This window comes from Scophthalmus maximus, chromosome 14 (assembly GCF_022379125.1).
Source record: "Scophthalmus maximus strain ysfricsl-2021 chromosome 14, ASM2237912v1, whole genome shotgun sequence".
Classification (NCBI taxonomy): domain Eukaryota; kingdom Metazoa; phylum Chordata; class Actinopteri; order Pleuronectiformes; family Scophthalmidae; genus Scophthalmus; species Scophthalmus maximus.
Genome location: NC_061528.1, coordinates 12,330,588 through 12,354,428, shown reverse-complemented (window position 1 = coordinate 12,354,428; position 23,841 = coordinate 12,330,588). Strand labels below are relative to the sequence as shown.

The window sequence follows — 23,841 nt, the reverse complement described above, 5'->3', positions numbered from 1 at the left end:
GGTGGTACCAAAAAGCATTTTTGGTCAAAGTGTTGAAACCGTGCTAACACACTGTCACACGCCAACTAATGGCAAGTCTTTTTGTAGAACAGAATCATTGTAAAGTTTTGCAAGTAAAGGAGAAATTATTTAGGGAAACACAATTAGGTGTAAAAAAAAAATGTGGCAGCCTTTAGATCCCAACATATAGATTGCGAAATGTGTAATTTACATGGAATCTCTGTTGCGGAAGCATCTCCTCTGTCTCCAAGACTTTCTGCAAACCAAGACCGACTGTTACAGGGGCAACAACAGACTTCGAATCAAACATGGTTGCAGAGGAAGGCTTTTATCGTCTGTCGCTGCTTTGCGAACTATTTCCAAGTGTGTCATATTGATTGTCTTGTAGAGATTGCTGGTGCAGTCTCCCAGTGTTGACTGCAGTCACAGGAAGGAGGCATGCTCAACCTGTTTACACTTTACTGTATGAGTATGATTTTAGATCTGGCCCCTTTACTTTGATGAATTTTAAAAGGTTTATATGCAAAAACCCATTTTTCATTGCATAGAAGACGCCCAAATCCTCTAATTTGTCCAAGCAGAAGCTGCTGTATGACTTTGGCTCCATAAAATAGTCTAAAACGAGGACATTTTAGATTTAAATGAAGAGATGACTGACTGGGCATTCAGTGCCAAGCTTTATTCTGAAAATTTTGACTGGTGAAGGAAACATTACAGCTGGTAGCAAATATATATCTCCATATCTGTAAACTATTGAAAAAAGTTTTGTTTCAATTATTCTTATGTTCATTTTAAATAAAAACATAAAAACTCCTTAAATTTGACATCTATGTACAAGGTACAATAAAACAAAACAGAACATTGCAAGATTCGATTCATTCTTCCGCCAGGTATGTGGCTGATTGTATAGGCAGTCAGCCACATACTTGAAATATGTCAACACACTGGAGGACAGCAGATGTAACTTCCCCCATGTAAGTCGTACTTATTGGTCAGTAATCATAGCCGAGCCCGTTGGCCGGCGTGTCTGTCCGTGGCTGCAGCATCATGCGATGGCAGATTGGAAAAGGTAAACCACTGTAAGCTCATGTGTGCCCTGGTGCTTTTGTCTTATTAATGCGGGGGACACAGGAGCTGTCAGTGCCGCTGTTCCGCTTCTGGTGAAATAGTAATGAGTTTGTATAACAGAGCTGACCCAGTGTGGTTTACAGCTCCGTTGCACCCGGGAGGTGAGGCCAGGGCACGTGGAGCACAGACTGGCTGGGCCTCTGGTCTGTGTGCCGGTGATGGAGACAGAGCTTTGGCCGCCGCTGGGATAGAACTAACTGAGGTACTGTGGTCAGACTTTGGTTTGGAAATGCTTCAGTCTGGAATTTCTTTGTCATCTAAACCTTCTGACTAAGAAAAGACATGAAGTGAAAGAATTTATCATCTTATTGGTTGAAAGTCTATTGAGGGGCTGCGAAAAAGGTAAACGTACAAAATAATTGTTTGGATTCAAAACTTTGAGGGCTCTACATAAAACTCATAATGTGGGAATAGTATGAGACTGGTCGTGGTCTTTACTCTGACCTTAAACACACTGCGTGCATTGTTAATTCAATTTAATTCATATACATTTTTCAATTCATTGATTCATCATTTAGTTCATGAAATGCCAAATACAGTAGTTACTGAATGATGATCTCAAAGGGAAGGTGCCAAATGGTCTTTTTATTTTTGTCTGATTAAATATCAAAAAAACAAAAGTATTCAAATGACAATGATACACGATGAAAGTTTGGCAGAAAAGTTTTGAAAATGGAATGAAAGCATAATCAAAACAGATGGTGTTCATTTTTCTTTTTAATTCAATCAGAGCACCAAATATTATTATATTCAAATGAAAGACCGTTTAAAAACATCTTCATTATGTGTGTGCTGTGCTTTTACTTTTCAAAACTTGCGTGATGTTTGGGGTGAAAGGGATTTTACAGAAGTATTATCTGGCCATGTCTTGTGAAATCCAAAGTGCCAGCGCAGCTGAGCTTGCTGTAGTGGCCTTTAAATGGTTTTCTCTACTTTAAAGAATACTTGGTTGGAAGTGTTTCAGGATTGTTTTTCGTAACACAATGTGGCTTTGCTTGTTTCCACGTGAGCACAGCGGCTCGTGATCTGCCGACCTTTGGTATTTGGGCCATAGAGCAGAGCTTGATGTTCTCACTCGGCAAACCGGTCAGGAATCTGAATTCCCCTGCCCCTATGGAAATCTCTCTCTCTCTCTCTCTCTCTCTCTCTCTCTCTCTCTCTCTCTCTCTCTCTCTCTCTCCCTCCCTTTGTCAATATTTAACCAGAACTCTACTTTAGGGAATTCCCTCGCTGTGCTTTTATTCATACAGTGTCTTCAGAAACATGGCAAGACTAACAACTTTGGTTTGCACCCGCTCTTGTTCTCTCTCCACGGGCCTGAAGAATTCTCAACACTGTGTTAATTTGGGACTTTGCATGACAAAGGTGTCGATTTAACAGGTCCAACAATCAACCAGCACACTCGGCAGTGCCTACTGTCAGTCCCATTAGAGCCAGCATCCCGGGCCATCTGTGCTGTGACTCATTTGACTGTCATTTCACACCATTTATAGGCGGCGTCTGGACACCTCCGCCGCGGCCGCGCCCCGGGATACCAAACCTTCTCCTCTGCCAGTGTCCCTCGCTGGCGTGCGCCCCGGGATACCCCCCCCCCCCTCTCTCCATACATCATTACATACTTACTACTCCCAACCCACCAACCCCACCCCCCCTGCCCATCATTTTCCCCAAAGGTTTGGGCCTGAAACGAGAGGGCCGGGTGGAGCATCTGTTCCCCAAGGCTTTCCCTTCACCCGCAGGCCCTCCCTCTCAATCAGTCTCTTTTGATACCCCCTCTGGTCACAGTCAGTCTCAATCTCTGCCATTACCACGCACACACACACACACACACACACACACACACACACACAACCTAGACTACAAACAGAAAAATGTCTGTAGCTGTAATAACATTTGTCAAAACTTAAATTGTGCTTTATGATTACAATGCATCATCTTCATTCTTCTAAATCCCTGCTCTGTCTGTGTCTGTAAAAATACTGCAAGTGCAAGTGTGGGATATTGTGAGAGACTTTAAAAGACCTTTTGCTGAGAGAAAAGAACGTTGTTGTTTTTTTCCCTTCCTTTGACATTCTGGCTCTGACCTTTTGATTTTTCTCTTGACTATTGTAGCTCTTCAGCCCCGAAGCCTGAACTTTCTTATGAGAGCTTGGCAAAATGAGAAAAACTGCATAACTGTGCAAATTCATCCGATACTGGTCGACACGTATAAAGTCACATAAAAACATGTCTGTTCAAATTAGGTTTTTAATGCTATGTGGAGACGCTGGACACCGAAGTCTGTCAGCCTGAAAGAAGAAAAGCACTGCGATGCCAAGCGTTCACGCAAGGTTAATCGTGATAATGTGATGATTACACTCACATGTCTGTTGTGTATTTAACTATAGGAGCAGGTCTGAACTGCGGAGCTGGATATATGACCCCAATCAGACTCAAGATAGTAAATAATAATTTGAAGGAGAAAAAACACAGAGAGAATGTACTGGGTTGGATTGTTTTATGTTTTCAAGTCACGTCTTCAGATTCTGTAATGCATTTAGACTTTTTTGAATTGATGCAAAACAGTTAGCATGTACTACTGGGTGGAAACACTCAATCACTAATTTTATCATGAGTTCTTTATTTTGCTACCACAGCCTAACAATACACCATCTATAAAGGACGTACATGTTGCAAATAATAACTTAATGTTATTTAGTTAATAAACGATTAACTAAACGCTTTTTTGATCAGTTATAAGTCACACATTTTTTGGGGGGGTTGCCACAAATATCATCTCAAAGGAGGAAGAAGGAGAAAACACTCCTTTGCCACCTTAATGGCAGAAGAGGAATTAGCAGAATTAGTAAATAATTTACTGACCCTTAATGTAGCCATTACTTAAAACTTAAACAGAAGCTGCATGCACAGTTGAAATGTTTCCTCATGGGTGAAACGCCCGTGCGAGGACATGTTATATATATGTGGGATGCTGATGCAACTGGCGTAGAGACAGAACCGATTACTGATTTGGAACAAAGTGCAGAACGAGTCTGTCCTACTTACAGAGGCGCCGCTGCAGCCGAACCTGCTGTTCCCAGCTGCTTTTGCTTTGAACTACAGTACAGCCCCCCTTCTCCTCCTCCTCTCTCCTCTTCATCTCTCTTTGCTCCTCCTCCTCTCCGAGTCATATGCAGAAAGCTCTGCCCCTCCTCCCTCCTCCACCATGCTCTGCTCCCTCCTCTGCTCCCTGAGCCGTGTCCTCTCTGCGTCAGACGGCTCCATTCATGAAAAGTGTGACGTGAGCAGGTTTTTTAGCGACCTCGGTGACGCTGCTGCCCGCCCACTCACATCGCAGGTGCTGCAGGAGTTAGAGGAATGCCAGTCTCCAGCCTCCGTCTCCATTCCTCCTCTGGTCTTCTCGCTGTTTTTTTCTTGGATCCGCCAGTTCAGTCTTTCCCTCCAGCTTTTTCTGTCTTCCCCCCCATCCCTGCCTCCGAGCTAAGAGCTGAGAAAGAACCATGAATCTGAACTCTGTATGCTGTGAGTAATCTGCTGCTGTGTCTTCAACCTTACATTTGAATGGAAGCAGTGTGTTGGGGAGTAACTTCTTCTCCTTTTTGTGTGCTCGCGCGAGTCTTTGCCAACGTTTTCTGTTATCGTATACGTGTGTGTGTGTGTGTGTGTGTGTGTGTCTGTGTCAGCGGTCGTGCATCGGTGCGTGCAGGAGCTATTTTGGGCTCAGCAGTGATGCTGCTGCTGCTGCTTTTTGATGCAGTGCTTCTCCGTGCCCTCTGAAGGACAAGCCGAGGTGTAGGAGTAGGTTTAGGACAGACTGGCACAAATCACCAATCTCCATGTTTTTATGTGTAGCAGCAAAATTAAACCAACTAAACAAAGCTTTACAACGCTGGTGGTCAGTGATGACACACTCTCTGGGGCACACGTGTATCGTGCACAGCCACGGGCTGCTCTGTATGTGCACGCACACAAATCATATTCACTATTCACTTTCCTTTCACTGTCTCTCGCTTTCCTACTTAACTCCCTCATTTTCCATATTCCCTCTGCCTGCCTCGACATGTACGACTTTTCTCCCCCACTCTGCCTCCTCTTCCATCTCTTTATTCACTCGGCTCGGCTGCAGGAGAGCTGTGTGTGTGTGTGTGTGTGTGTGTGTGTGTGTGTGTGTGTGTGTGTGTGCGTGTGCGCGCGCGCCCACCTCTGTCCTCTGCTACTAAGCATGTTTATGTAACTGCACAGGATGAGTAGCCGGCAGATCCGTTCGTCCGTCCATTCCATCCATTTCATTTTCCACAGTGTTTAAAATAATGGCTGCATATTCAAATAAGAGTTTGCCATTCGGGTTTACTCTAGAGTGTCTGACTTCCCAAGCTTGCAGATTCAAATACTTAAATGTACACGAGGTGCATGCTGCAGTTATTTTAAGAGGGAGCATGAACCCAGGAGCTAATAGAAGTACTTATATGTATTGATTTCCCAGCTTCCCCTCTATCCTCAGGCAGAAGAAAAATCACATGTAGCACAATACCCACTTCCTCTCACACGCTCACGCACATTTAAAAAAAAATCTTTGCTGTGAAGATTTGTGCACTTTCATAACGCGGCCATTGAGATGGTGTCAGTCACAGCCAGTCCCCCGCAATATGTGTGTGTTTTTCTGTGTGTGTGGGTCTGTATCTCTCCTCGGCCCTTGTTGTTGGCAGACAGTCAGGCCGTCCCTATTAAAAGAGCACAAGGGCGATTGTTGTGGCAGCAGCTGCTCTGGTGTGCAGTGTTGAGTGTGTGTGTTTGTGTGTTTCTACCGCTGTCTTCTGTCAGTGCAGAGGCAGACGGGCCCAGTTCACATGGAGCCGGCCCCTCTTGTGTCCTTTGTTGTCGCTCTGGGAGTCTCTCCGGTTGGAGCGTGGTCTGTACAGTATCAAGCCACAACAGAAGCCGAAAAGCATCTACTCTCTTTTTTGTCGCTCTTTCAGTTTTTGTGCTTCAAATCTTCAAATTGTTCACAGCCTCTCCTCACGCTCTGTCTCCCTGTTCTGCTTTTCTTCCTCTACTTTTCTCCGAGCTGTTCTCTCCCTCCACTGTCTCCTTGGCCCCGCCGTCCCTTTCTGTCTGTTTGCATTCATCATCCTTCCGCATGGATCTGGTTTGCACTCATATAAATTGAGCTCTGTAAAGCTTCGTCGTTAAGAATCTCTGGGAAGAAAGAATCTGCTTGACTGCAAAGGCCAATATTAAAGCTTTTCGATCTTTTCGTAGGAGTGTGTGTGTGTGTGTGTGTGTGTGTGTGTGTGTGTGTGTGTGTGTGTGTGTGTGTGTGTGTGTGTGTGTGTGTGTGTGTGTGTGTGTGTGTGTGTGTGTGTGTGTGTGTGTGTGTGTGTGGTGTGTGTGTGTGTGTGTGTGTGTGTGTGTGTGTGTGTGTGTGTTTGTGTGTGTGCGCGTGTGTGCGCGCGTGACAGTTGCAGTTTTGATGATGCTGTGTGTCCTGGTTGCAGTGCTGGCTGCAGCGTCACTGGGAGACTGAAGCTGGAGGGGAGAGTGTGTGACGTGTCGATGGCGCACACTCCTTTCTACAGTTATTTATTTTCTCCAGTTCTGGCTGGTACTGGCTGAGGCTATTTGAGGCGTGTGTGTGTGTGTGTGTGTGTGTGTGTGTGTGTGTGTGTGTGTGTGTGTGTGTGTGTGTGTGTGTGTGTGTGTGTGTGTGTGTGTGTGTGTGTGTGTGTGTGTGTGTGTGTGTGTGTGTGTGTGTGTGTGTGTGTGTGTGTGTGTGTGTGTGTGTGTGTGGTTGGAGTGCTAATGATAGTCAGCCATATTTGAATTTAAAATGCCTACTTAATGAACTTGGCTTGATAAACTAACTGACAAACCTGGAATCCACACAGTCGGCTGTTGTGGACTTCAGAAGACGAAGAAGACACTGGGGCGTAGCTGTTTTTGTCACACTCTTTCATCCTCCTGTCAGGCAGCTCTCTCTGGCAGTTTCATTCATTCGCCTGGCCGTCCTCCTCCTCCTCACCCCCTGTGAAATCCGACCTTCACAACAAACTTTTCACATTCCACATGATCCCACCTGGCACTTTCCCTGTGGCTTCAGCAGTAGCTTTGACCTTGGACCTATTTTGCCCTGCAACACACCAGTCAAACTCTGAGCTGCCAGATAGGTGGGCAGACACTATGCGAACTGCTCACCCCACCAGCCACACATCGGGTATTTCAGCCCAGGTGAGTCACCAGAGGGAGTCAGAATATTAAGAAAGAGGGGATTATACCAAAATGGCAGCCACGTAATGGCAGATGTCTGAACGCTGTGCCAGAATTATTTTGTATTTTCCCTTCCACCGCTGCGCCCGCACCCGCAGATTATTACTTTCACCCACCTACAGCAGGCTGTCCAATCCCCTCTGGCAAGACCCGCTGGCCACGGAAGCCAGGGAAAGCTGAATTAGACATCGGCCCACATCCCGACAACAAATCAGGACTGGGCAGCTCCGTTGGCAGACTCGTATTTCAGAGGTCTCTCTGTACTTCATGTTCATATTGCTAAATATGAACATAATTTTGTCTGCTGCAGTGACAAAACGACATATGTGAGCAGAGTGTTTCTGGATTTCTGTTTCATAACAGTGTTTACTCACACAGTGAGCAGCAGCCGTGAAAGTCCATAGTCTGCATCGACTTGGGAAACGAGTACAGATGTCAGAGTGCAACTGTTCAGCTGAAACGCAGAATAATAACAGACGGTCACAAGTGTAGTTCAGACCATAGAAACTCCTGAGCTACTCATGATAGGAGGCGCTTGTGTTCATCCAGGCTGTGTGGATATACTGTAACACTGTAGACTTCTTCTATTGCTTCCCTCAATGTGCTCAGTGGAGACGAGCGCTGCCCTCAACATTCATTTTTTTGTTACGTTTGTTTCCGGAAAAGAGGTCAGGAGCGAAGGGAAAGGCTTTTATCTTCCCCAGGCGATGAGCTCTGCAGGATAAAGCGATGGATTAGACGAGTCTACTGGATCTAGACAATACTCGTGAAAAGGTTTGACTCTGGTTCACCACACTCTGCTGCAGTCATGTGTCTCTGCATGCCTCAGCTGTCTAAGGATGAGAAAGTCAGTTTTCTTTTTTTCAAGTGCAGACAAGACAGGTGTTTGAGTACAGACTTGAACATATATCTCTTTGATAGGTAAGGAGGTGGAATTTACTCAAAAAATACAATTTCTGCTTTGGCTCACTAACTAGTAAAATAGTGAAGACCACAATGTTTCTGTTGTGTAAAACACCAAGCCCTTCTGCTCTCCCTCTTTGACGTGTTTGGTGGACACAACAGTGAGCTCCGAGCTCTTGGCCTCTCCAAACCATGAGTGTTGGATGAGAGTGCACGGGACCGGTAGCAGAAGGTCAGGATGGATGCTGTGTTGACATGGTAACGTGTGAATGATGAGGTGGGATAGGGGCTAAATTGGTTCTTTGTTGGTGGCGCAGCTGTCACCTAAAGGGAGGTTCCCCCTATGGGGCCCAGCGGGGGCTTCCCTTAATGAGGAGCCGAGTGATGGAGACACAGACGCAGCCTGTGGTGCTGAGTTTGTGAGTCTGAGCATTACGTCTGTGTATGTTGAAGCTCTGTCCTTAGCCACAGAAATATGTTGTGGAACCTCCAGCTGCTTTTTTTTTCTTTCTTTTTTTAAGACGTTGATATATTGAAACACAATCTAAACAACCTTTGCTGAGTGCCCCCGAAAAACTGCCTTCCCCAGTGGACTGCTGGGAGTAGTTGGATTATTGGATCCTGCCCGACACATCCCGGGGGGGGGCTATCGGTCGAACACGTGTGCTCTCTCAACCTGATCCCCCTGCACTACCAGCTGCCACACACACACACACACACACACACACACACACACACACACACACACACACACACACACACACACACACACACACACACACACACACACAGAGGTGGTACAGTAACAAAAGCAGTCAGGATCTTCTATGCAAATCCTGCGCTGCACCTATACGGTATCAGTACAATAAATAAATGCACTTGTACCATCGTGTATTTTGCTATTGGCCGTTGATAGTTGAGCACCTTTTAAAAGAGGCAAGAAATTAAAGGAAGTGTGTAGAGGATATGTGGAGGGGGAGGGCTGAACAGGGTCTGTGTGTGTACAAGCTTGTCTCCAGAGCCCTGTAGAGGGATTAAAGGATCAGCCCCTGATAATTTCTCTCTCTCCCTCCTTCTCTTTCTCTCTCTCTTTCTGTCTCCCTCTTTCTTCTTTTCATCCGTTCTGCTATACAGTACATCTGCATTGTCTCTCTCTGAAGAGAAATCTACTTAGTACAAACATGTAACTGTAACAGTGTCTTTGAACATCAGACGGATAGTCTCTGCGTGTCCTTTTGCGCAGTCATGGTTGCTATTTGGAAAAGCCCTGTGAATAAATGAATGTGTAAATGAAACCTCGGGCCCTTCTTGATCGGGCACAGACATTATTCATGCGAGTCTATGCTCATGGAGATCTTACATTAGAGATTAACGGGGGCGAGAGACCGAGAGGTACGTTTCCTGTTCTTGGTGTCAGATGTAGATGCAGAGACTCCAGTCCAGATTACGCCTGTCAGGAAAGAGACTTGACAGTGCAAATGAGTGAAAATTATAAAATGATGAACGGCAGGCTGCGCTCTGGGGTCACTACACAGGAAGAGTTTATTTTGTTTAAAAGAAGTTACTGTTAGTGCAGGCTTGTGTTTTCATGTGCGTGTGTCTATCCAGCCAACCACATCCACCCACTGCGGCCCACGTCAGAAGCCCAGCTCTGAGAGTCATCCGTGGGGTGGAATTACAGCGCGGGCCTCTGCTCGCGTGGCTCAATTGCCTCTGCTGTGGAAGGGACGGATTTATTGGATACCTGAGAGAGCATTCTCTCCTTCCCCTGCACTCTCAGCAACCTGCTCAGAGACAGGCCTGCATTATTGATGAGCCCCTGGCAGCCACAGCACTCTCACAGCGCTCAGGTTTCCCCAAGTAGATACAGTACACACAAATACAGTACATGTATTCATACAAACATGGACGCAGCCTTCATGTGGGCCTGCAGACTAGGGCACATGTAGCGGTGAACATCTCCAGTTTTTGAGTCAGAGTCAGAAACTCCTCCCCCCTCCCCGTTTTTTTTCTTCTTCTGATCTTCAACCTATTTATCGTGGATCCAAAAAGGGCAAAATAGCAAATACAAATTCATGGTTAAAAATAAAAAACAGGTTGGGGTATGGAATTCCCCATAATTTCAGCTGCAAATTTATCGGCATCAGGGGATCAGAGCTTGATTGTACTTTGACCTGTGCCATGTGGAAGAGCTGTGGACTCATAAACAGAGTGCATTTCGATTGGACTTCATGACCGTCCCCTGCCTGTCAGGAAACTTCCACGTAACACAGAGGCAACTGATCTGCCTTCCTCCTGGACTTTGATCTGCTGTTCTTGACTGTACACACTGTGCAGCCTCTCTCTATCTCCCCCTCACTGTGTCCTGCGCTCTTTACCGCCCCTACAAGCTTGATTCGATTTCTAAAGCTGTTCCCACGTGGGTTAAAAGAAAAAAGATATTACCGGTAATGTCTTTTCACAGTGATTATTCAGTACTTTGTGCTTATTTTGCCAAGATTGGCAAAAGAGCACAATCAGACTGGACGTGTGCTACACTGCAGCATCGAGAGCGGCGTCGTGGAATGAGACACATAGTCAGCTCTATTGGCTATTGTGAATGCCAATCAATATCCATGACAATTCCCTTCATTGCGTTGTGTTTTTTACCAGACTCAAGATTCTGATTTGTAGAGCTGGCGTCTCTGTCTAAAATACCCCCACACTTCAGATGATCCTGTGCAGGTTGCCGTGACTGACTGCCGTTTCATGTTTCTTTTCCTATTTCTCGAGAACCGCTCATTAAAAAAAAAAAAAACCTCAGTCAAAAACAAATTCCTCGGGAAAGACATCGCCTGGTTTGAAAGAGGATCAGAAGTAGCGTCTGTCGAGAAAATCAAATAAAGTATAGATGGAAAGAAAGAGATTCATGTACCACTGAAGTACAATACCGAGTGTGACTTGTCACATGTCCTCCATCCTGTGGCCTGGTTCTAAAAGAGAGACCTCGTGTCAAAATCAAGTTTATTTTCATCAACGTCGTTGTGATGTTGCTCCCAGTTTTTTTTTCCTTGTGAAAAGTAATTAACATGTAGAGAAGCTCGGGCATGGTTATGTGTTATTCCAGGAGATCTGTAGGTCTGCAACCAACAACTATTACATTTATCAATACGTCTGACATTTAGTTCCTGTAATAATCAATTGATTGTTCACTGAATTACATGTGAGAACACTGTGAAAAATAGTAGGAAACTCACTAATATTCCCTGGTTGGTGTCTAGGTTCCTGGGGAAATAACGAGACTAAGTGTTTCTCCTGGAGGTTTTCCGGCCATGTGAGGAGCAGAACAAATGGAGATCAACATGCCACTTTATAATGACAAATGCAGCCGCTGTAGTTTATTTGGACACAATCCAACATATACACCATGTTGCTGCTGTAAACATTCACCACCAAATAATCCATGTCTTGGAAATGGTCACATCATCACACTTACACAAACACCAGTCCCACACTGATGGCACTGTGTGGGTTCAGCGTCTGGCCCCTGGAGCTTCAGATTAGTGGACAACTCGCTCTACCTCCTCAGCAACAGCTGACATTTTCTCCTGTTTGAATAATGTTACAGTGCAAACACATACAGCACAGTTGTGGCCAACGTGTCGCCAGCTTTGGTCCTTGTAAAGAAAACAGATTTTTTCACTCAGTATTTTCTCCAAGCTGTTAGATTGTCTATGACGATCAGGTTCTTTGCCTCAGGTCTTGGGAGATAGTGGCAACGACTAGGTTTGCATTTTGTACTTGAATCAAATTTAGAGATTTATTAATACTGTCCTTTATTATCTCTGGGTGTGTTTGTTAATTGTAAGCCTTAAAGGCCTGATTCAGGGAAGTATTTTTTTCTGTCTTTGTGATGATTTTTTTGTGATGATTTATGCTATGATATTATGCTCCACATAAAAACAAAATTGTGTTTCACACATCCACCAATCAGTAATTCGGTGCAAGAAAGAATACTTTAAAATTAAAAGTTAATAAACAAGAGCACTAGTAAATAAACTAAGATTTCACTAAACATTTTAATAAAATATGTAGTTTTAATAAAATTAAAATATTTTCAAAGGAAAGGAACTCCTGGTGGTTGAGTCACTGAAATAAACTGTGGGTCAAATGGGTCTGTGGCAGCTGTGTCCGGCCCTACCGGTTAAGCAGCGAGGATGTGTGCCAGATGTTTTGCTCTCAGTTGTCCTAATACACAGCAAGACCTTTAATCCCAGCTATACTGTTACTGCCTCACAGAGATCACAGTAAGGCGTCGGTTGTGCGTGTGATCTGTGTTGTCCTACTGTCTCCCAGATGCCAGAAATGCATCTATTTATATCTTTTCTGCAATGTCTTCTAATGTAGAAATTCTTATGCATGGATTTAAAATCCCATCTGAAATTTTTGACCTTTTCCACTCCGCATTTCTTTGCAGTAATAATCATTAATGTGAACTCTCGCTGCCCTCAGATCAATGAGAGGATATGAGTGGATTATGTTTCTATTTGTGGAAGTAATAGGGTCCCATGGTGGCAGCAGTTATAATTGTGTTTACGTTGTATCATAGACGTCAACAATCATCCAACATAGCTCTTTTGAAATTATTTTAAATACATTTTCAATGTATTCTATAATTTAGTTAACCTGTCACTCTTTCTCTTCGTTGATTTCTCCCCCACAGGTGATTTTCAGCATCCAGACAAACGGGTGTGTTAGGACGCGCTCCACTTATCGTCACTGGGCAGCCCATGCACACGCACGACACCATGGGAAGCTCCCCTGAGGTGCTGTCGTGGACTTCCTGCCCCAGTTTGCTGGTGGGCAAGCTGAAGGAAGAGCTCAAACTCACTGTGGTTGGTGACGCCATGAAGAAATCAAACTCGCCCACCTCCCAACCCCAGCCTCCACAGGCCCTTCCCGGTAATTTACCACCTCAGATTATCACAGACCTGGCCCCGCCGACACACTTGCCCGTCCCCCTGCAGACGCTGCAGACGCCCGGCCAGGACGAGGACTCAGTGCTGGGGGGTGTAAGCCCCCAAAACATAGCACTGAGTGTGGACTCTACACGGAGCGAGGGCGGGCACTTTGACAACAGCGTGCTCCAGCTGCAAGAGCATGAACACGAGGAAGCTGTGTCGCCGGCGTCCTGTGAGCACGGGTGTGGCAGTGGGATGGAGGAGCAGATGGGAGAGGGGGACTGTCCCATGGACCACAGTGGAGAGGGGAGACAGAGCCACCCACATCACCCTGATGACATTAAGCTGCACTTTCATAGAGCGGGGCCCGGGTCGGGGGGCTTCTTAGAAGGGCTGTTCGGCTGTCTTCGGCCGGTCTGGAACATCATAGGGAAGACATACTCGACCGAATACAAGCTACAACAGCAAGGTTCGCGCTTGGATTTTGTCTTTCTGCATGTGTCCTACTCGGTTTGATTAAAAATTCGCTTTAAGACCCCTGAGAAACAAACTTTAGATTCCCTCCTGTTTCTCCTAAAACTAATTCAATAGCCACTCCTAGCTGCACTATACTGCTGATGTGTTGAAGCTGTACAAGCTGTCAGTTTAGACTGGGCTCATGGTAAAGGTAGTCTCACACTCAACTTGCTGCAGACCTGCCGGAACAGGCTGGACATGCAGGCTTCAGGATACGAGTGGAGGTCAGACAGAACGGAGCTGGGCCTCATGGTCGGTCAGCTAATGATCAAATGTAGATTTTCCACCTCCACATAACAAGGATGGAGGCGCATAGGACCCAACTTTGACCCAAGATCTTAGACGCTTAGAGCATTTTTTTTCTTGGGCTTTAGGTTTATTCTTACTCAATATGAATAAATAACCACACAGAACAACAACTTGTTGTTTTTATTCTTCAGTTTTTGAATAAAATAAGCTACTGTATGACCAGTCAACCAGGCTCATAGTTTCCCATTTTGTTTCAGTCTTCATGCTGATCTAAACAATGCTTAACCTCATAATAAGTCAACCATATACACTTAAGAAAATAATGTGATAGTTGATGAAGTGTAATTGACCTGTTTGCAGACATGTGGGAGGTTCCATTTGAGGAGATTTCGGAGCTACAGTGGCTGGGCAGCGGTGCGCAGGGAGCTGTCTTCCTGGGCAAATTCCGCTCAGAGGAGGTGGCCATCAAGAAGGTGCGCGAGCAGAAGGAGACCGACATTAAACCCCTGCGAAAACTCAAGCATCCCAACATCATCAGCTTCAAGTTAGTCCTTAACAACTTGACCTTGTTTGTTACCTGGTGCATGGCTGACAGACGGTGGGTTTGTAGGATGGTGTGTAAATGTGTGTTCTATCCAACCCAGGGGCGTGTGCACTCAGGCACCGTGCTACTGCATCATCATGGAGTACTGTGCCCAGGGCCAGCTGTACGAGGTGCTGAGGGCCGGAAGGAAAGTGACCCCCAGGCTGCTGGTGGACTGGGCCTCAGGCATCGCCAGCGGCATGAACTACCTCCACCTGCACAAGATCATCCACAGAGATCTCAAGTCGCCCAAGTGAGTTTCTGTTTTTTTCTGGTCAGACCAGAATATAATCGACGCTCTTCAATTCCTTTTAACTCTCACTCCTGTGTTCTTTGATGCCATGACAATGATCAACCTTTATTTCACCTCAAAACACAATTGTGTTTCTACAAAAGAAGTATTGTAAAATGAAAATTCCCTATGTGAAGCATTTGTTGTTTGCTTTCTGATCTACATGAAAGCACAGTATGTTTTCTAGGTTATTCACTGATATGCAGTGCCCCGCGGATGCTGCGGCCATGTTCTTAAAACTGATCTGTAAACGGCTCAGCAGCCTTATCTAAGCAATAACAATTCAGCCTCTCAGCTCTGAATATTCTGAGCTCAAATGCTATTTTCAGAATTAATAAAGCCCTAATAAGGGTAAGATGGTGTCCTGTCTCGTCCTGCTTCTCCTCTGCACACTGGAGCCCTGTTTCTCTAATCAATATCATCACGCTGCTGCATTGCCGAACACAGTATGAGTCAGCAGAATGATAGCAGGCTGAATTTGCAGGAAAGGTCAGTCTTATTTGACTAAATAAGGTGATTCAGATACAGAAATGTGCTCCTGTGACAATATGTCTTTAAGATTGATTTAAAAAGCTCGTACATCCTTAAAACAAACAGTGGAATGTCACAAGAGAAGGTTTGTGTCAGTTTGAGTGGTTTAACCCAGGTCATCTTGCTTGGATAATATTGGTCTGAAAAAACGTGAAATGGTTAACATGCTTGTTTTTATCAGATTGTTATAGAATTTATGAAAACCCTGCTGACAAGTGCTCATGCTTTCTGTCCGTGTCTCTCTTAGTGTTTTGGTCACCCACAACGACACTGTGAAAATCTCTGACTTTGGAACGTCCAAAGAGCTCAGCGACAAAAGTACAAAGATGTCATTTGCAGGTACGGTGGCCTGGATGGCCCCAGAAGTGATCAGAAACGAGCCTGTGTCTGAGAAGGTCGACATTTGGTAAGTTCTAGAATGCCACACGTTTAAAATAGTGTATACGTTTAAGAGAGATGTAGTAAAGTATAAATTCAGGAAATAATACAGCTGAAGCTTGTCATGGTTTAAATTGTGTAATGTATGCTTCATTACATTACAATGAAATTATCAGTTATTTTTCATTGATAAATTTCTTATATTTTGAACAGTCATTTGTTGATGCTACTGTCTTGAGACCTTTCTGTCTTTACTTGTGTGCTGCAGGTCATTTGGTGTTGTGTTGTGGGAACTGCTGACTGGGGAGATTCCCTACAAAGATGTAGACTCCTCTGCCATCATCTGGGGTGTCGGCAGCAACAGTCTTCACCTCCCCGTCCCCTCCACCTGCCCAGATGGCTTCAAAATCCTCATGAAACAAACATGGTGAGTTTGGACAATAACATCATTGTTCATAGCCTCTGATCTGAACGGTTAAGGGCTTAATGATACACCACACAGAACTTTAGAACTGTTAAAGTACATATTCTCATTGTATCACATCTCTCCCTGGTTCTTTTTGTTGATTCCAGGCAAAGCAAGCCCAGAAATAGGCCTTCGTTCCGTCAGATTCTCCTTCACCTCGACATTGCCTCTGCTGACATCCTTGGAGCCCCTCAGGAGACCTACTTCAAGTCTCAGGTCTGCACTAAAGCAGTAAAATCCAAACAAATCACCGTCACTTTCTATCATGATCACAGGACTTTATGCAGACTTCTTTCTTTAGATGCATTTCTCAAAAGAAGAGTACTGTGCTCAAGATCACATTATTTTCTCTGCCAAAAGCATTGATAGCAGTGTTCGTGTTGACAGCATTTCGACCATATCCATTCACATTACAGTCAGAATGGAGGGAGGAAGTGAAGAAACATTTCGAGAAGATCAAAAGTGAAGGCACCTGCATCCACAGGCTGGACGAGGAGCTGATCCGGCGCAGGAGGGATGAACTCAGGTGAGCATGAAATCAGAGCCAGTGGGCATGATGTAAGCAATCAGGGATAAATGAGGCGATTGTAATACATGCCCCTAACCGTCATTTGACAAATCTGTAGAGTCGTACAATTCCCTTGAAATGCCATTTGAAGTACTTTGCATGAGCGACAGACATACAGACAATCCTTAGTTGTTGGAAATTAAATTTATGGCAGCATCTCCTGTACACCCTCAGGCATGCACTTGACATCCGGGAGCATTATGAGAGGAAACTGGAGAGAGCCAACAATCTTTACATGGAGCTCAGTGCCATCATGCTGCAGCTGGAGGTCCGGGAGAAGGAACTTATGAAGTATGTAAATAAAACCTTGTATCACAGTATGGTCCTGTTAATTTCACTTCTCTGCTGCTCCTTTCCTCATTCTCAAGCCTCTCTCGCTATCTTTATACCGTTTCCTCCTTCGCAAAGGCATTGCCAGTAACAAATATTTGAAATGTATTTCAATAGCCTGATAAAACAACTGAAAGTTGTTGGCATTTTGACCCATGACCCAAATAATTAAAAGTGTCTGGGTTTCTTGATTTCCTTGGATTTTTGCCAGTTCCTTGAAATACTTTTTTTTTTCCCCTCACCTTTCTCTTCTAAATAATTGCTGTAATGTTCTCTTGTTTGTTTCCCAGAAAATATCAGTCTTGTCATTGTATAAAGAGTAAGATAATCTACCTTGGATTCAACAAACATGTATATTGATTTGTCTCCCTTGCTGGATGTCTTGCTAAATGAAAGTACAACTCTGTGTTGAAGTGAATGTTAACGCGGCTCAGAGTCACACACCTCAAAATGCATTCTGCCATCCCCGCAGGAGAGAGCAGGCAGTGGAGAAGAAATATCCTGGGACCTATAAGCGGCATTTGGTGCGACCCATCGTCAGGTCCAACGCTGTAGAGAACCTCATCAAGAAGAAAGGAAGCATTTCCCACAAACCTGGGGTGCCCCCCACCAGAAGGTATCATTATATGTTCTGGTAAAATTTGTTCGTGGGAAATGTTAAAAAATATGTTGTGGAGAATAACATTCACTTGTATACATTATCGTAATGTTGCTGGCTGCACTTTTTACAGGCCAGACTTGCTTCGCTCTGAAGGCATCCCCAGTGTTGACCCTCTACCCTCCCCCTCGCCACTCTCTGCCAGCCGGAAGGTCTCCACCCCTCCCGGTAAAGCCCGCTACCGGAGCAAGCCTCGCCACCGCCGCGCCAACAGCAAGGGAAGCCACAGTGAGTTCCCCGGTGTGCTGAGGCCAGTTGCTGGTGCTCCAGAAGACACCCAGTCTCTCCAGGAGCAGCCGTTCCACCATCACCACCACCACCACCCACCAAATAAGGGGCCCTTCCTTCCCTTGAAGGGCCGCGTGGAGGCTGTTGTCAACTGTGCCAACAACCTGCGATACTTCGGCCCCGCCGCTGCCCTCCGAAGCCCTCAGACGGACCACCTGCAGCGCCATGTTGCCGGTTCCAGCCCCGACCTCATTTCCACTGCTGTGGATGCAGACACGCGGCAGCGGACTTCGTCCACCAGCTCCAATCTTGTCCCGGGTGCTACCGCTGGTTCTTTGTGCCCCTACTGCCAGGCACACCCCTTCCCTGGCTGCATACACTGTCAGGAGACCCCGCCGGCATCCAACAACCTAGAGCTACCCAACTACTCACTGCCTGGCATCCAAGAAGCGGCCCAGTCTTCTTCAGGGCCACCCGGCAAGGATCCAGCCTCAGATGGAGAGGCCGCAACGAAGAATGAGCCACAGGAACAGGAGGCATCCCAACACACACACACCTTGCCCACTGTAATGCCACACACTCTCCGACCACTCAGGAAGGTAAGCACAGCTTGAAGCCTCACATCAGGGAATCTGTGATATGTTTGTGTTAAGGAACCTCTGAAAGATGATGGTTAACTGCTTCTTTGACAGGGTGGAGATGAGTCATCTGAAGAGGAAGAGGGAGAGGTGGATAGTGAAGTGGAGTTCCCAAGGAGACAGAGGTAAATACAGTTGTTTATTTTGTTGAACTTCTCTATGTTGTAACACTAATACATCATATGGTGCGACAAAAGAAAATGAACTTCATCGTAACAAGAATAATCAACGTCTGAATACACTACAAGTATCAACTATGAACAACAGGATCAAAACATTTCTTCCCCTGCTCCCTCGCAGACCTCATCGCTGCATGAGCAGCTTCCAGTCCTACTCCACCTTCAGCTCCGAGAACCTGTCCGTGTCCGATGGAGAGGAGGGAAATACCAGCGACCACTCACACAGCGGACCTCTGGAGAGGCTGAGCGCCAGTCAGGAGGAGCACCTGGACGAGCTGCTGTCGCACACGCCAGACATCCCCATCGACATCTCCACCCAGTCAGATGGCCTCTCTGACAAGGAGTGCGCTGTCCGCAGGGTCAAGACCCAGATCTCCTTGGGAAAACTTTGCTCCGATGAGCACAGCTATGAGGTCAGTATCGAGGACGTCAGGGGGATTCATTTCACATCACAAAAATCTATGATCGAAGAATTTTAAAGCCAATGTTTGATAATGGTTTTTTTTGTTGTCTCAGAATCCGCTACAGTTCGGAGACTCGGACTGCGACACGTCTGAGGCAGAGTGCTCCGATGCCACCATTAGGAACAACAAAGTCGGCGCTCCGTCCTCGTGGTGAAACTCGCCACAGGGCTCAGTTCAGTTTTTTGCCTGGAGGCCATTGTGTCCCACTCTGCCCTGAAGAACACACAGCAATAAGAGGATAACATTGTAAACATAGCTCCCTATAGCAAAGCCCCATGCAATCTCTCCCAGAGCCTCCCCAAACCTTTCCCTTCATCAGCCCCATCCCCCCACCCCTCCCCATTTATCTCTAGCACAGCATCCAGGCAACCCATGGCAGGGATTCCCCCTTTGAATGATAATGTACAGTAGATAGTCTAACATTCATAATTTATTTTTGTCTTAGTTTTGAAGGAAAATTCAGTACCTCTGTATGTTCTCTGATACCAACAGAGACAAAAAAACCCAGACATTTTGAAACTGATCATGGGCTAATAACTGTGTGTGAGGGAGAGGCTGAGACCGGATGAAGATGCAAGTGAGGATGATGAGAAGGATCATTTTGTGATGAAGTGCTGATCGATCTGAGGCAGACAGCTGTGGAACGTCTCTGTGGCGACTGACGCGGACTGTAACTGCAAGTCTTTTGATCTGGCTGTTCTCAGCATCGCACTGTTTCAGACCCCAAACACAACACCCCCTCGCTCTGACTATAATCTGAGCGACCTGCTTCATCGTGACTTCACAATCCAGAGTCCCAGTGCCCTGCTCTGTCCACTTCCATCTTGTACCCAACGGGGGAACGGGGAGCTCAAGGAAACTGTGTGAACACCAGCATGACACCACCTGCCTCGCAACTGGACCTTCTTCCTCCCTAAAACCACCCGTCATCAGTGTAGTCATCAGGACCCCCCCCCCCCCCCCCCCCCCCCGAACTGTCCAAGCATGTCCGTGCAGCTCGCAAAACGCAAAATGCTGCCAGGAGACTGCATGAAGTGGACAAGCTAGCAGAGCAACAGAGAGGAAGCCTCATGTGACAGCTGATGAAAAAAAGAGACTCTTCCTCCCTGACCCTGCTTATCCTTCTCACTAAGACACGTCATCATCATCATCATCATCATCATCATGATCATCAATCAGATGTCATAACTAGAGTTATTGAGGGAGTTATCAGTGTGTGCGTGTGTGCGTGTGTGTGTGTGTGTGTTTGTTTGCGTGCGTGTGTGTGTGTGTGTGTGTTCACAAGGCCCTTTCCTCTCCATTAGACATTACAGTTTCAAGTCTCATCTCAGGATTGTTCGAGGACTGTGAGAAACTGGACTGGACCAATTATTGTACGTAGGAATGTTCTTCGAGCGGCACATATAACGGACCATGCAGGAATATTAAAAGGGGTCTTACAGATAGCCTTGATGTTCAACTCTATATTGCTGGACATTAGTGTTATATAGACGTGCATAGAGTGTTTTAGCTGCAATCCAGGTGCAGTATCCCATTTCTTGAAATCACTGTCGCTGCAGCGTCTCCCATGTACCATTTTCTAGCAGGATCATTTAAATCTGTCTATTGCATAATGTCCTAAAGAGTCCAAATTATCGTCTGTGCTGGAGTGAATGAAACGGCAATAATACGTTGGCACTCAGGTGAGAAAGAAGTCCCTTGCTCAGGTTCCGGCCCGTCTAGCAGGCTAGACACAACACAGTGACTGGTGGCTAGAAGCGAGCAGCATTTGTCAAACAGTGTATTGTAGATGCAATCTTTTTTTTTAAGTTTCTGAACTCGCCCTCCCAGGGCTCGGTGCTCAAGTTTTATGTTGGCGATTGAGAGCAGGAGAGACGTATCAAAAGCCACTAGATGGCGACACTTACAATGACTTAGTTTGCCATGTGTTGTGCAAATCATCCTGGCTTCACTCCTTTTTTTTGTACCCAAGGTAATTTATTTCATGTTTCTCGTGACCATCCAAATCCCAGAATGCCAGCAATATTACATATTTTTGTCCGGTTGTCCTTTAAATGGGATACTGCACCTGTGAGAGCTTTATTTTTTTACCCCTGTCCAGAGTGTTTGTCTTTCACCCTAATGATTTTTGCGGTAGAAGAAAATAGCGAGCCAGGGTTCAATGAAATGCTAATGATGTCAAGAATGCTCAAGTGTGTGCAGACAGATGAGATTCTACATAAGGAATAAAAGCCAGAGACGAGGCCACAGAGCAATGAAGCTGCTCTTGGTTTTCAACAGACCTCATCTCAGTGTTAGTGTATATAAACACCTGTAAATGTAACGTGACCTGTTTTTGTCCTCTCCCTCTTCGACGTGTATCGCACAGCTCTGACAGAGCCTCGGGGCGCGCGTCACTGATGACCAGCCGACGAGTCGAAAAACGAGCGGGGAAAGTCATTAATCTGCATCACATCAGTATTGAGCACTGCAGGAGGGTGTGGGTCGTACAAACCGAGTAGCACAAGGTGAATCTCAAACCGCAACGATGGACAAATTAAATTTTTTTGCGTGGAAGCTTTGTAAAGGCTTACACCTGATACTGAGAACAGCTGCTGCCTTTCCTCAAGCCTCCTTTAACCTTCTTCGTTCTGTTTACATTCGTGTGAAATAACCTAGTGTACTGTAACGACTGGGTGATCTGATCAAACTGTTAATAATGTTGTCTTTCTGGCATATATCCTGTGAAGAATGATTTTTGTAATTTAATTTAATTTTGATTCTTTTCTTCTTCTTTTTTTGTAGCTGGCCTACATGATTATTGACTTAATTTATTATAAATGACTGATAAGGTGCATTGTTCTTTTTAATTTGAGGCAGCTTTAGAAACGTTGTGACCTGTAATGTCTCCTGACAAAGGTATTGTTTAAAGGAAGCACAAAGAACAGGTGTGGGAAGAGGAGAGTATGTGAGAACAACAGTATTGTCATCATTGATTCTGTAGGGGACCATTCGTAATTTAATATAGATTTTGCAGACTTAACATCAGTAATTAGTGACACGGAGTGTTGCTAAATCATTTCTTTTTAACTCTCCACATGGTTTGTGTGGAATCACCTCTGTTTCCAACCAAAATCCAGTCATGTGACTGTCACAGCAGGGTAAATGAGACTTTAAACCTGGAGGCATGTGTGATGCCGATTTCTGTACTTCTACATTGATCCCTTCTGCTCATTTTAAATCAAAAAAACTCACATCTGGATTTCAGTGCAACTGTTTCTAACTGTGGAGATCATGTCGCCTCATCCCACGTAATCGAGCATCTGTTTCTTTGTTACTGTCATTTCCGACTCCCCACCCTGTTGAATGGCATTACGATCAACCAATCCTGTCAGTTTCCTGTAATATCCAGCGTACGGTGCAATGAGTATCTGGGAGAATAAAATCAGAGCAAACAACTGCATGGAATAAATGCTGATGTACTGTACCCGAAACACTATGTTCTCTCTCTTCTGTGACCGAGAGGATTAGTGCTGGTTTTCATCAATGTTCATCAAATGATTTAGATCACATTGACTAATCAGTTATTGAATAGGTATCTATATATGGGAGAGATTGTTTTACACTGGACACAAAAATGTCTGTCCTATTTTTTTCCTTTTTAAAATATATATATTTATGTAATTGTCCAGCAGAGTTTTCAGTTAACGTTATCTATATATTATATATCTTATTTGTCTAAATGCCAGGAATTATGTGGAGAAACTCTAAATCAATAGTTCAACAACAGTCTTTAGATATTCAAACCTTTATCAGAATTAGACTAAAAACCTATTTGTTACTAGGCTGAAAATGTTTGTGTGAACTCTGGTCCAGGTTGATAAAATATCAAAATCCCCAGAAATAATACTGAAGATATGACAAGTAGATGTTGCCCTGATATGACATTACATACATATGCATATGAATATATATTTTAATGCTACGTATACTGAGCATCTTTGGTGCAAAAATGTGATTTGGGATTGATGAAGTTCAACCTCTCAAATTAAGATCAACTATAGTCACTTCACATATTGATTACCAGCTCTCATGCAAGGTTCAGAGGGAATACTACGTCAACATGAAGATAGTAATATGAAACTAAAATGTAATACTAATGATAACATATTTTACATAGTAGCTGTTATACTGGCAAACTGAAGGGAAAAGTACACAGATCTTCAAAAATAAAAGTAGCAATACCACAGTGTAGATCTATTAATGTAAAAATCATGCATTCATACTAATGTATTTAATAAGTACTTAGGTCAGTACAGAAGTATAAGCAATGAATATAGTTAAAATACCAAAGGGTACTCGTTTTGACGGATTGCAGATTTTAGTACAACATTCTACATTATTTTGATGAACTTTTACATTTTACCAATAGACAGTGGGTGGCGCTTCGTACCTGTTGCCTGTAGTCCGTGTGGTACGTGCTGTGGCTGTGGAGCGTTTCCTTCTGTTGCGAACCTCAGCGTGGGCGGGTTCGTGAGAAAAGACGA

General features: G+C 44.9%; 1 protein-coding gene across 5 annotated transcripts in view; it reads left to right on the top strand.

Annotated features, from left to right (window-relative positions):
• The window catches only part of si:ch211-45c16.2 (mitogen-activated protein kinase kinase kinase 13), a 30,282-nt gene extending 7,494 nt beyond the window's left edge, over positions 1 to 22,788 (top strand). The window contains exons 1-14 of one of the 5 annotated variants that reach the window (XM_035603575.2): positions 4,346 to 4,650; positions 12,998 to 13,704; positions 14,361 to 14,544; positions 14,645 to 14,836; positions 15,654 to 15,812; positions 16,053 to 16,211; positions 16,358 to 16,466; positions 16,667 to 16,776; positions 16,993 to 17,109; positions 17,621 to 17,764; positions 17,880 to 18,633; positions 18,727 to 18,797; positions 18,973 to 19,264; positions 19,368 to 22,788. In XM_035603575.2, the coding sequence (XP_035459468.1) occupies positions 13,065 to 13,704; positions 14,361 to 14,544; positions 14,645 to 14,836; positions 15,654 to 15,812; positions 16,053 to 16,211; positions 16,358 to 16,466; positions 16,667 to 16,776; positions 16,993 to 17,109; positions 17,621 to 17,764; positions 17,880 to 18,633; positions 18,727 to 18,797; positions 18,973 to 19,264; positions 19,368 to 19,469 (3,033 nt within the window). In that variant the 5' untranslated portion in view covers positions 4,346 to 4,650; positions 12,998 to 13,064 and the 3' untranslated portion in view covers positions 19,470 to 22,788. Of the gene's footprint in view, positions 1 to 4,345; positions 4,651 to 6,918; positions 7,354 to 7,855; positions 8,167 to 12,997; positions 13,705 to 14,360; positions 14,545 to 14,644; positions 14,837 to 15,653; positions 15,813 to 16,052; positions 16,212 to 16,357; positions 16,467 to 16,666; positions 16,777 to 16,992; positions 17,110 to 17,620; positions 17,765 to 17,879; positions 18,634 to 18,726; positions 18,798 to 18,972; positions 19,265 to 19,367 lie in introns of those variants that run through there. The other 4 variants (XM_035603576.2, XM_035603577.2, XM_035603579.2 and 1 more) reach the window with 4 other exon arrangements.
• The last annotated feature ends 1,053 nt before the right edge of the window (positions 22,789 to 23,841 follow it).